At 48.2% G+C, this 12,664-nt stretch overlaps 2 protein-coding genes across 4 annotated transcripts; one reads left to right on the forward strand and one right to left on the reverse strand.

The window, feature by feature from the left end:
• Positions 1 to 945: 945 nt before the first annotated feature.
• LOC125552681 (ABC transporter G family member 22-like) lies at positions 946 to 6,661 on the forward strand. Its single transcript, XM_048716311.1, has 9 exons — positions 946 to 1,586; positions 1,697 to 1,914; positions 3,580 to 3,735; positions 3,824 to 4,007; positions 4,082 to 4,402; positions 4,497 to 4,784; positions 4,906 to 5,190; positions 5,681 to 5,788; positions 6,128 to 6,661. The coding sequence occupies exons 1-9, from the start codon at positions 1,080 to 1,082 to the stop codon at positions 6,347 to 6,349; spliced, it is 2,289 nt and encodes a 762-aa protein (XP_048572268.1). The 5' UTR covers positions 946 to 1,079; the 3' UTR covers positions 6,350 to 6,661.
• Positions 6,662 to 7,640: 979 nt separating this feature from the next.
• LOC125552682 (cell number regulator 13) lies at positions 7,641 to 11,715 on the reverse strand. Of its 3 annotated transcripts, none has more exons than XR_007303727.1 (8): positions 11,401 to 11,715; positions 10,690 to 11,266; positions 9,745 to 10,163; positions 9,362 to 9,490; positions 8,886 to 8,957; positions 8,522 to 8,628; positions 8,089 to 8,182; positions 7,641 to 7,706 (listed from the first exon to the last, which is right to left on the reverse strand). XR_007303727.1 is itself a non-coding variant. In XM_048716314.1 (8 exons), the coding sequence occupies exons 2-8, from the start codon at positions 11,086 to 11,088 to the stop codon at positions 7,657 to 7,659; spliced, it is 1,224 nt and encodes a 407-aa protein (XP_048572271.1). In that variant the 5' UTR covers positions 11,089 to 11,266; positions 11,401 to 11,711; the 3' UTR covers positions 7,641 to 7,656. The 3 variants fall into 3 exon arrangements, 2 of the variants coding, with proteins under 2 accessions (XP_048572271.1, XP_048572270.1); XM_048716314.1 differs by having other exon boundaries at positions 9,408 to 9,490; positions 11,401 to 11,711; XM_048716313.1 differs by having other exon boundaries at positions 9,384 to 9,490; positions 11,401 to 11,705.
• Positions 11,716 to 12,664: the final 949 nt, after the last annotated feature.

Raw genomic sequence — 12,664 nt, forward strand, 5'->3', positions numbered from 1 at the left:
ACATAACCTAGCGTACCCGGCCTCGTCCCCATGACCAAGCTAGACCTTCATTGTGAGGATGAAATCCAAGGCCTCAGTCTAGCCACTGCTAGGATGCAACAGCGCCTTGGCAACTCAGTTTCGTCAGCACGTAACAAGAAAGTGAAGGTGAGCGAGAAAACTCAGTGCCGATCGACGGAAACACGATCGATCGATATCGTCCACCACCACCATTGTACGCACGTACGAGCAGCCCACATGATGACCGATTAATTGCGCTGTACGTGTGATGATTATAGGAAGCATGCAGCCAGGGGCGTTCGTACATTCTACGTACTGTACGTGAGTGTGAAGTACCTGGAGTCCGACTGGGGTCAGCGGTGCAACTGTTGGACGCGTACCGCCCGGCCGACTGGTTGAGCCGTCCGTGAGGTCACCCGGCACGTCATGCGTGCGTGCGTGCGTGCATGCATGCGTCCACGTTAGCAAATTACTACTAGTGCTCCGGACGAGCCGATCCATCCATCCATGAAAAAGCAGCAGGCGCGCGCACGAGGATAGGCCAGCCGGGAAGCGACCTGCCCGCCAGACGGATTGGCTTCGGCGCTCGCGGCGACGGCGACGGCGGGCCGGCGGGCGATGGACGGGGCCCGGCCCTGTCGCATCGCGCGGCGCCGGTGGTACGCGCGGCGCCTCCAGCCGGGGCGATGGGTGCCCTGGGGGATACGGCGTCGTGAGGGGGGACATGTGCGGAGGGTGGCAGCCCGGGCGCGCCCAGCCACACCCCCACTTTCCCGCGCCATCAATGCGCGGCCGCTGCGCTGGCGCGCCTCCGCCCCTCCGTTGCCTCCGCCCGCTCCCGCACGTCGCCCTCCTCCCTCCCCGCCTCCGTCCCCATCGTCCCGCCGAGCATGCAGCTCAGCCCGGGCTTGCCCTGCCGTATGTATATATCGCCTCTCACGGCTTCTGTAAAAGCTACAGTTATACCGACCTGTCTGTCTGTCCGTCTAGTGTACACAACACACACACGTCCTCTACTCTGCCTGTACGTTGGTACGTAGCTAGTATAGTACGAGCCGGCGATCGAGGTTGGCCGGGCGATGGACTCGATCATGGAGCGCCCGATGGTGGACGGCAACGGCGGGGCGATCGGGCGGAGCAAGTCGGACCAGCTGCCGCCGGCGCCGGCGTCGGCGTCCACGGCGCAGTCGCTCAGCCGGACGGCGTCGGCGGAGACGGTGCTGAGCACGGCCGACGTGGCCAGCCTGTCGCGCAAGTCCAGCTTCGGGAAGCGCTCCGCGTCGGGCGGCAGCGGCGCCGGCGGGAACAGCCATGGCCACGGGCGCAGCCACATCCGCAAGTCCCGGAGCGCGCAGCTGAAGCTGGACATGGAGGACCTCGTCAGCAGCGGCGCCGCGCTCAGCCGCGCCTCCAGCGCCAGCCTCGGCTTCTCCTTCACCTTCACCGGCTTCACCCCGCCGCCCCAGGACATGATGTCCTCCGCCGAGCTCGCGCCCTTCAGCGACGACGACGTCGACCTCGAGGCCGCCGGCGCCACGCGCCGCAAGAGCCTCATGGCAGAGCCCACCCTGCCCATATACCTCAAGGTACGTACTCCACTTGCTAGCTAGTGTACTAAAGCAGAGCAAAAACAAACACATACAACTGACTCCTAAACCGAGTGCGCCGGGGCGGCCATTGCCATGCATGCACGCAGTTCGCGGAGGTGAAGTACAGGGTGGCGGTGAAGGGGACGCCGAGGGAGATACTGAGCGGGATATCGGGGTCGGCGAGCCCCGGCGAGGTGCTGGCGATGATGGGCCCGTCCGGCAGCGGCAAGACCACGCTGCTCAGCATGCTCGGCGGCAGGGCCACCGCCGCCGACGGCTGCATCTCCTACAACGACGAGCCCTTCGGCAAGTCCCTCAAGCGCAGGTAACTTCACATATACCTAGCTCTATCTACCCAGCAGTTAACCCTAGCAAAGCTAGCCATAGCCAGAGTAGAGCATGATTAGTTTACCTCCCATTAATTAGGCCCTGCGACGAATAATTTCTCAATAATCAAATCGTGTCGCGTGGCCTAACACCATCGGTGCATGGGAGGTGCATGAGGTACGTGTAGCCCATGCTACAGGTGCGTCACGTACGTGTAGCCCATGCATGGCCGTTGCCTGTCAGAAGTGTCCATCGGCTAATAAAGGAGCCTTAGCTAGGCACGACTCACGGTTATCCTGCTGCTAATCTGTCCTGGTCGATCTCGTGGCTCTTGTTCTTCCCTCGCTTGCCGGCAAGATAAAAGGTGGCCTCCAGCTGCCTTGTCTAATTAAGCGAGGACTCTTTTTTCTTTTGAGATAGAGGCTGCAAGTAGCTTGACCTGTCAGTCTATCATTGCATTATTTTTCTAAGTAGTTAGGTTGTCGTTACGTACTCCCTCCGTTCTTCGCGTATAAAATTTGATCGAAGTCAAACTACATAAAGTTTGACCAAATTTATATAAAAAAATATAAACATCTACAATACTATTTCATGTTGTGAATATTGATATTGTTTAATATAAAATTGGTCAAACTTTATAAAGCTTAACTTTGACCAAACCTTATATGCAAACTAAAAAGAAATGGAGGGAGTACTGTCTGTGTGTCTGTGCCTGTCTGTGTGACTAGAGTGACAGTTTTTTTTCATCTTGAAAAAAAAAGTGACGAGTCCTTTCCTTTTTTTGAGTTGACGAGTTATTTCCTTATGAGCTTATTTTTGGTGCAGTTTTTTAGGGTTCTTTTTCGGTAAATAGCTAGGTTTTTTATAACATTTTTTAAATGGGTTCTCAAAAAACATTTTTAAATTGTAAATGGTGTTTTAGACATTTTATTTGAGCAAATGGTTGTTTTAGACAAACATGGTAAATAGTGCCAGTGATGGCAACTTGGCAAGTAAGGGTATGGGCCCCTATGACTGGGCCTTATTTGGGCCAGGCGACGCGCGAGCAAGTGCAACACAAAACGGCGGTCGCCTCTGGCCTGCTCGGCGAGCCGGCGAGTCTTCTCAAACTCCGGCGACTCTGTAGGCATCTCTCCGGCATCAGGACATTCGCCGTCGCCTTCACCTAGTGGTCCCGATCCTTCGTCTCCTCGTGTTCCCTTCACCATCGTGTCATGACCCTGTTGGAAAGTTTGGTTGCCACCACTAGCCGGGTCCTCTCTCCTCTACGGCTAACGGCTCTACCCATCACCACAAATGCCAAGACGACCGACGACGATCTCCTGGGCGTCCGCTCATCATGGCCTAACCGGTGGGTCAGGACTGTGCTTCATTCGGTCACGGAAGTGAGTTAGAACAAGTACCTGCTTCTTGGTCGAGCAGTGCGCGGCGAACCCACCTGCCTACAATCTGTTCGGCATAATTCCTGACCCAGGTCAGTGCTCCATAGTCCTCCTGGTTTCTGGTTATCGACTGAAACCAACTACAGTATATTGCTTGTCGTCAGTGCATGCACTGTTTGTTTGAGGATTAGGATTATGAAGCTAGAAGTAGGCTTGGATGTCCTCGAGTTGCGATGCCAATGCTATGCTGACATATAGCTGGAATTATACTTGGCTTGCAGGATTGGATTTGTGACTCAAGATGATGTTCTCTTTACTCATCTTACTGTGAAGGAGACACTAACATACGCAGCATTACTTCGTCTCCCAAGAACAATGACAAGGGAGCAAAAGAAAGAACGGGCAATGGACATCATATATGAACTGGGACTCGAGAGGTATATCATATATTTTCTTTGATTTATAAGAATATCTATTTTGACATATAGCGAGGTAGTTTAGTTAATCGTGTGAGCATGTTTGAAGGTGCCAGGACACAATGATTGGAGGATCTTTTGTGCGTGGGGTTTCAGGGGGTGAAAGAAAAAGAGTTTGCATCGGAAATGAGATTATAATCAATCCATCTTTGCTTTTCCTTGATGAGCCGACATCCGGGTTGGATTCAACTACAGCACTTAGGATAGTTCAACTTCTACATGACATTGCTGAGGTAACATGAAAGTAATTACACATTAGCTGCCCCTACAGTTCAGTTGAACTTTAATTATGTTTTACTTGATGCAGACTGGGAAGACAGTGATCACCACGATCCATCAACCATCCAGCAGGCTGTTTCATAAGTTTGACAAGCTTATCCTCCTGGGCAGGGGAAGTTTGCTCTACTTTGGGAAGACAGCTGAAGCCATGCCCTACTTTTCATCCATTGGATGCAACCCGCTCATCGCAATGAACCCAGCAGAGTTTCTACTGGATCTTGCTAATGGCAACACTAACGATGTGTCTGTTCCTTCCGAATTAGATGACAAGGTGCACATGGAAAATCAGAATCTGCAGGATACTAATTCCAAGATTAACTTAAGGCCTTCAGCACAAGATGTTCATGAGGTGAAGACATGAAAGCAATATGCTGGTGTTGTGACTTGTGAGTACACAAACTGTTTTAGATCTGTACGAATAATTTGTATGTGATTTCATGCAGTATCTTGTTGACGCCTATGAGCATCGAGTGGCATATAAGGAGAAGAAGAAGCTTCTAGCACCACTTCCGATCAGTGATGATATGAAGGCAACAATAACATCTTCGAAACGAGAGTGGGGCACAAACTGGTGCCAGCAATATTCCATCCTCTTCTGTAGAGGTCTCAAGGAAAGACGGCATGATTATTTGAGCTGGATGAGAATCACCCAGGTCATAGCTACATCAGTTATCTTAGGTTTGCTCTGGTGGCGCTCTGATCCCACCACACCAAAAGGTCTACAAGATCAGGTATATGCACACAAATAATTATTTGATACATGTAATTGATAATTAAATTGGTCAATTTAATACTTCTACAACTAATTAAGGATATGTACCATCATAAGACACTGCCCTCTCGTCTATGCAGGCAGGCTTACTGTTTTTCATAGCCGTGTTTTGGGGTTTCTTTCCTGTGTTTACTGCCATCTTCACATTCCCTCAAGAGAGGGCAATGTTGAACAAGGAGCGTGCAGCTGACATGTACAAGCTCAGTGCATACTTCTTGGCCAGAACGACAAGTGATCTGCCACTAGACCTTTTCCTCCCAGTCATATTTATGGTGATTGTCTACTTCATGGCAGGCCTCAAAGCAAGTGCCATGCGTTTCTTTCTTAGCATGTTGACCGTCTTTCTCAGCATCATTGCTGCTCAGGTATGGCAGTCAAAACAGGTTCAGTCATACAATCAATGCCCATGACATCTCTTATATTGCTGTTTGTGAACTAAGTAAACCTAGATATTTGATATTCTGGAAGTTTTTTATGTTATTTAACCATGTGGCCACCATACATGCACTAGTTAAAACAGACTTTATTTTGGATTAGTAAAACAGAACGAACATCTACTACCTCTGTACCAAAATATAAGACGCTTTTGTAGGCTAAACTACCTACAAAATGTCTTATATTTTGATACGGAGGGAGTAGGTCGTAAGGGATTTGTTTCTCTCGAAATAAATAGATGGCAAGCAATTTTTTTCCTCGGAAAGAAGCACACCGTTTTCTAGTCTATCATTCCATCAGATGTGTTGCCTATTAGTAAGGGAAAAGGTTTCCTAATCTACATGATAATATTACATGATGCCTCAAAAGAACATTAACACTGATTTGAAATCTATGACTCAAGAAGGGGGTTGTATGCAGGGACTAGGACTGGCAATTGGAGCTACCCTCTTGGATATCAAGAAGGCGACTACTCTAGCTTCAGTCACAGTCATGACATTCATGCTAGCAGGAGGGTTCTTTGTAAAGGTGAGAGCAAGTACTATTCAAACCTATCAACCGATACAAAGCTGAATTTTTACTACTCCCTCCGTCCCAAAATGAGTGTCTTTGGTTCAGTACAACTTTAGTACTCCCTCCGTCCGGAATTACTTGTCACAAGAATGAATGTATCTAGATGTATTTTAGTTCTAGATACATTTATTTCTATGTGTTTTTGCGACAAGTAATTCCAGACGGAGGGAGTGTTATGGAAGGGGCAAGGCTGAATTATTGCTTCTTGAACAAACATATGTCTTCAATCTTGTAATAACTAGCATATGGCTTGGGTTACTGACAATTTGCCCTCCTTTCCCCTCTAATCTGCAGAGGGTTCCGCCATTCATATCCTGGCTCCGGTACCTGTCCTTCAACTACCACACGTACAGGCTGCTGCTGAAGGTGCAGTACGACCCCGTGCCGGACATCCTGATGACCTCCGTACCTCTGGATAACGGCGTGACCGAAGTCGGGGCCCTGGTCGCGATGATCATCGGGTACCGGGTGCTGGCCTACCTGTCCCTCAGGCGAGTGAAGGCTTCGAACGGCTAGCAGGTCAAGTGAACTGGAGGGCGCTCCTAGTTCTTACCGGCTGTTTTTGATTGCATGTAGGGAAGTCTGTATTTATATTTGCGCCACGAGAAGATGGATCTTTTTTTCCCACTGTTCTGTCTTTCTGCTACGTCCAGAGCGCGAGAAATGCACTGCCTGTTGCTAGTTGACTCGTGGAACAGATTAATGTGAACATCGAGCAAGAAGTGGTAGCAAGTGCTAGCCATTAACTGTCTTCTGAATGTTGACACCACATGTTTTAAGTGGTTATTGGAATGTTACAGTGAAGCCGGCGACCTCAAATCCAAAACATGCACCGACAGTTTTAAAACTTACACCAGCAAGTTCAAAAACTTACTACTCCCTCCGTTCCAAAATAAATGACTCGACTTTGTACTAACTTTAATACAAAATTAGTATAAAGTTGGGTCATCTATTTTGGAACGGAGGGAGTACCTCTGTTTCTAAATGTTAAGATCTTTTGGCAATTTAAATTGAACTGCCAAAACGCCTTATATTTAAGAACAGTGGATATAGCTTTTAGTGTTGCATGATGTTGTATGAATTTAGGGTGTCAATTTTGATGTATGTGTTGTAGCAGACGGAAAATAATGGGTGACCAGGTCCTCTCAACGGAGAGGCCCAGACATACGAGGGGTCATTTTTATGGTATGCGGCTGTAAATGCCCTTACATGACTGGTCGCCCTATGCGTTGGAGAAGTACAAATGTTCACGTGTGGCCACCCTCTGCAATTAAATCATGTTGTGTTTCTTGTCAAAATCACCTCTTGACTAATGAACATTCCAAACTGTGAGCAGTGAAACTTTATTTCTACTCCCTCTGATCCATATTAATTGTTGCTGATTTAGTACAAATCGAAGGAAGTATTGTCATTCAGGTAAAACACAAGTAAAAACTTGGTTTTTAACCAGTTTTTACTAAATGTTCAATTGTGTTTCAACTAAATGGGAAGGCAGGTTGCTCGGAAAAAGAGGGGAAAACACGAGCCAAAAAAACACGTCCTCTTTGGAATATATAGACAACAATGGCAATGTTAACACTGACTCTAACCGGCCTGAGACTGACGAGTTTAGTTACTTTTTACAAATTAACTGAGTTCTAAGACCCATAATACCAAGATGACGCATAAATACAACACAAACAGTAGAGCATGTTGGACGGGTATCACTAACATGGCAGTACGGTTTCTGACAATTTTAGGTCAATATCTTTAATTTACAGGAGCCCAGGCCTCTCGCAGAGTAGCTGCTTTTTTTTTCTTTTTTTTCCAGGGATCGCAGAGTCTCAGTGCTCCATGTACTGGTGTGCCGGCGGGGTTATCTTTGTCTTCCCTCCTGCAGGACATTCAAAATAATGTTCCATAAAGCAAAGCAATTTGAATTGTTTCTATCCTAAGCAATGAGACTTCAGTATTGTATCAGCTTGATTATATATAAAATTTTCTGTCATAAGTTTGTCAAGAGCACATTTTGAACAATGCTAGTGCCTGTTCGGATCCTCTCCGCTCCTCAACTGCGCTCCCGAAGCGGGCGGAGCGACGCCGAACGCACCAACTCCATGGAGTCAAAAGAGTGGAGCGGAACAGCATGCAGCTCATTTTCACAGAGTGGCTAAAACCGAGCTCCTATATCAGTCCTAACACCTATCACATGCTTGAGTAAGAACTGAAAATCATAGTCCATGGTTGACTGGTGCGCATGGGAATAGGAAACTCACCGTATGCACCACGAATCTCTACTTCGCGCCATTCTTGAACAAGAGCACAGCAACAGCACATCACATGTGAAAGGAAATCGTCACAACACCCTCCCTGTCAGCAGCATACAAAATCAGAAGTTCAGGTACTATGCAGGGCTGTGAGTTTAATAGTATATATGAACACTCTGGCAGGTAGTGTTAGGGACTTATATCAAACGTACGATACTAGCACTGGACAAAGAGATATGGTATTATTTAAGTTACTCTATTAATAATCATAAACCAGATGTTTCCCTGACATAATCTAGTTTGGCAATCAGTTAACTGTGCGTGTCCTCCGCAAAAAAAAAGTGTGTAACATGGACAGTCCCTGGTGTGTGTTTCGGGGAAGGGGGGGGGGGGGGTATAAATCAACTGGTAGCAATAAATTTAGATGTCCAGGAATATTTACCGCAATATTTAGCCTTTGACGAAGCTTTCTCCTTACACAGCAAGTGTAACAGCAACAAGACAATACGAGGGAGTACGCCATAATATCATTGCAGGCTTCTCCCGAAGCTGACAACAGCACAAAGTAACTATGTAAATCAGTCTTAGTTTACAGGGTAATTAGGTTCACATAAGGTGTGACTGCATTATTTTTAGAAGTAAACCTGATGCATAAGATCTTTGCTGCCATGGAAAATTTGATTTATAAGATGCTCAGTACATTAGAAGATTTGGCAAATGGTTAACTGATAAAAAAAAGGTGTGTGGGAATTTGCTTGTCATAACTCTGCACAGCTGATGTAATGACTTTTAGAGAATATTCTTACACATGGGCTTGTTCTTGGCGATTGAAGCAATCCTTGAGAATGTTCCACATGGAAAAAAGAAGGTCTTCAGACCTGTGTTATCACAAGCAGACAAACAGCAAGAAAAATATGTAAGAATCATTGCGAATTTGCGATCACTCATAAGCATTAATTATACCTCCTCCCATATTGTTTTTCATAATTTCAGGGCATTATCTGAAGAAGTACTCCTATTAAGAATAGAACATCCTAGAGCCATTTCTGTTATATTTTTTCAGTTTAATATGCATTCCACTGCATGGATTTCAATATTGCGTTCAGATTAAAATGCCCCAACATATTGTGCCGAACTATGCCATCAGTGGTTATCAGTACGTTAGAGAGTGATCTCTAACAAAAGTGAATATCTATGCTTGAAATAGCATGAACAGAACTACAAAGATAAAATAAAAACCATCAGTTCAATAGTGAGCATAATGATTAAATTTCCACTATACACTGAGAAAAAAGTAGACATACACAGAGCTGGCTCTGAACAGCAACCAAGTAAATCTGCATGCCACTCATCACTGTATGATGCTGTACTCGAGACCAGATCATGGTTGTAGGGAACAGGTGAAGAACTCCTGCATACAATGAAAACTATCAAGGGTCTTATAGTATGGAAGTTCAGTTTGTGGAGGGTAACCTTCAAAACATCATACAAGAGCCCAGTTCTCTTCTATCAGATCAGACAAATTGATGTACCAACTAATAGATTTTAAAATTTTAAACCAGGCACACAAATTCATGACTCCCAAATGGTGTATTACTTTTGTGTTCTTTGAAACGGTATCATACATAAACAGGCACCAACAGAGTCTTAGCTAAACTTACTAACCGTGGTGCAATATAGGCATCTTTTTGCTTCTTTGGGGAGTCATCATCATACGATTTTGCACTGTCTTCGTTAACTTTTGTGCACTTTGAATTGGTTTTCTTGGTAACCTTGGCATCTGTACTTTCCTCTGGAATAGAACTTGCCACAGTTCTAGTTACTCCAAGCAGGTGATGAATAACCTCGCACTGGGCCATATCCATGTTGCTTTGTGATCTTTGAAGCTCCACCTGGAGCTTCTCACTTTCCTTCCGAAGAGCTTCATTAAACGGCACGTTTGGATAAGAACAGGACAGAGTCTTCTTGAGCACTATCGAAGGATTTGTGACAGGGTCAGGGTTTAACAGAGCTTCTTGGACCTCCTTGTCTTCCTCGTCAAGAGAGTATTCACATTGATCCCTTTCAATGTACTCAATTCGCTCCTGAGATAGAGAAAAATGATGATCAAAATAGGTCTTAAGCCAAGATACAGGGAGAAGCAGCAAAAGATTGTAACAGTGGACTAATACAAGACCACATGTTTAGTGAACCACCAGACCTCATGCCTGACTTCTTAGCTGCAATCTACATGTTTGTAGGCGTACAGCGTACATAAACAACGAAAACGATGATCGCCAAAAGGCCGGTATGTTTTTACTCAAATGAAACAAGAGAACGAAACATTCTACAATAGAATCTTTTGGTTAGGCAGTCGGCAGAAAACAAGACACCCCATCAGAGCACTCACTCAGGAAAGCCACCAATTCAATCATATTCCACCAAATCTCAAAAGGCACACCACCTTTTCTCTAGACCAGCATGTAAGTATATCCCAGCAGAATGGAATCAATTATAACAAATCAACATCTCCTAAAAGCCTAGCACGAATCTAGGTGTCTAATAACACTACTATTATACTCGGTCTGCTAAAGAAACAATTAGGTTTGGGAGAGGTGACAGATTACCGACCCGCACGCGGGCGTTGTCGACGAGCGTGATGAGCGGCACGAGGCGGAGGTAGTTGTCGATCTCGGTCTGCGCGGTGCGGAAGCGGTAGACGATGTTCCAGCCCATGGCGAGGAGGTAGAGGTAGGAGCGGTCCTGGCAGGAGTTGACGAGCAGGTAGCCCCGGCGGAGCGCGTCCTCGAGCTGCTCCAGCGGCTCCCGCGTCTCCGGGTACTTCTTGAGCTCCGACACCCGGAGCTGCTCCAGCAGGCCGCCGATGAGCTTGAGGTGCTGCGCGAAGCGGCGGCAGTTGCTCTTGTGCATCCGCGCCGTGGCCGCCGCCTTGACGATGAGGCCGATGAGGCGCACCGCGTCCAGCCCCGTGAGCTGCGCGATGTTGGCCAGGTCCCCCACGTTCGCCATCGCTGCGGCCCCGGTTTCTCCCTCCCCCCCGACGAATCACCCGATCTCCTTGGTGCGGAGGAGCGAAAATGCGGCCGGGCGCAGATCTGCGAGATCGCTCACTCGCGCCGGCGCGGCAGCATTCCTCGCCCTGCCATGGTCGGTGGGTTTTCCCCCTTTTCGTCGCCTGCCACAGCGGCTGCAAGGACGGGGAGAAATTAATGAAGAAGATAGAGATTTCCGGCTGCGCCGCGGAATTTGCACCGGAAACGGCGAAATGCGGCCAAGAAAACCCGGAAAGAAAAGCTCGTCAATTCTTTCCTCTTCGATTACCTCTTTCTCAGCCTAGCTCATCCACCTGCCTCGGCGAGCAAATTAAGCGGGTAGGAGCCTCCTACGCTATCTCCCTCGAGCGGCGGGGCCGAGGGGAGGGCAGGGGGGAGGACTGGAGTGAGAGCGGAGGCAATGCCTGCCCTGCTCTGCTGCAAGTGGAAGGAGGATGAGGGAGGGGGCGGCAGCGTGGCCTCTCTCCGTTTGCTTGGGTGGTGGCTGGTGGGTGCTACTGCTGGCACGAGGAGAGGAGAGGAGGCCCTGGCTGGGTGGCTCGTTTTTGGACGGGCTCGCTCGTTAACTCCACTCTCCACTGACCGGACCGCCGGTAACAGCCAACCACCGGGTGTGTCAGTCAGCCGGAGTCGCGTTTACTGGACTGGCGGGCCGGCGGGCGACTTTACTTGTACTGGTGTCGTGCACGGGCAGTTCTGGGTCACCGCGAGACGCGCGGTGCGGGTGGGGTGGGGTGGACTGGTGCGGCGCAGCGTTCCTCTCCGTCTGCGGTCTCCACGCCGCGGCAGGTGTCGACAAAGGGATAGTTTAATGGCTGCCTCGGAGCCTGTGCACCGCTCTTGCAATGTTTCTTTCTCCCGATGATCCCGCTCTTGCACTGTGTCACTGACAATTGGGGGCGGCATGAGTAGTGCTTGTGTGCGCTGTGGACAGCAATCGGTTTGGGGATGGAATTCTTTTGGCGATTCTACCATAATCACCTCCTTCCTAACTTTTCTCAGAATCATCACTTCATATGTTTTTTATAATTCTAGCTAATTAGACCTTAACTAAATAGAATTGTAAAATAATATAGAATAATGATTCTGTGAGAAGCTGGGGAGGGACGATTCTGGGTCACGGAAAAGAACTGGCCCGAGCATGACCGGAGGTGGTAATGAGCGCGTGAAAAGGCTGCCATGGCATGGCAGGACCGGCCAAAGCGCCCGTGAGCCCGAGGTGCGCTGGTGGTTGGTATAATTGCGGCTTTCGTTTCATGGTGTAGCGTCGTTCGGTGGTGGTGCACTTTAGGATCGCCCCGTTGCCGCCGAGGCGAGGCGCACTGCCAGTTTTGTCCGCGGGTGCGAGCAATGTGTGTATGCTGCGGAAGTGAAGTGCCACCGCACCGACCGGGGCCAGCATGCACGAGTGAGCGGGCGGGCGGGCGGGCGCGCTTGTGTTGAGTAAATAGGCAATTTCTCAATTAAATTAATCTATGAATAAATCACTAGCATGACATTGATACAAATAAACGCATACTAATATTCAGTGA

This window comes from Triticum urartu, chromosome 4, assembly GCF_003073215.2.
Source record: "Triticum urartu cultivar G1812 chromosome 4, Tu2.1, whole genome shotgun sequence".
NCBI classification, from domain to species: Eukaryota; Viridiplantae; Streptophyta; class Magnoliopsida; order Poales; family Poaceae; genus Triticum; species Triticum urartu.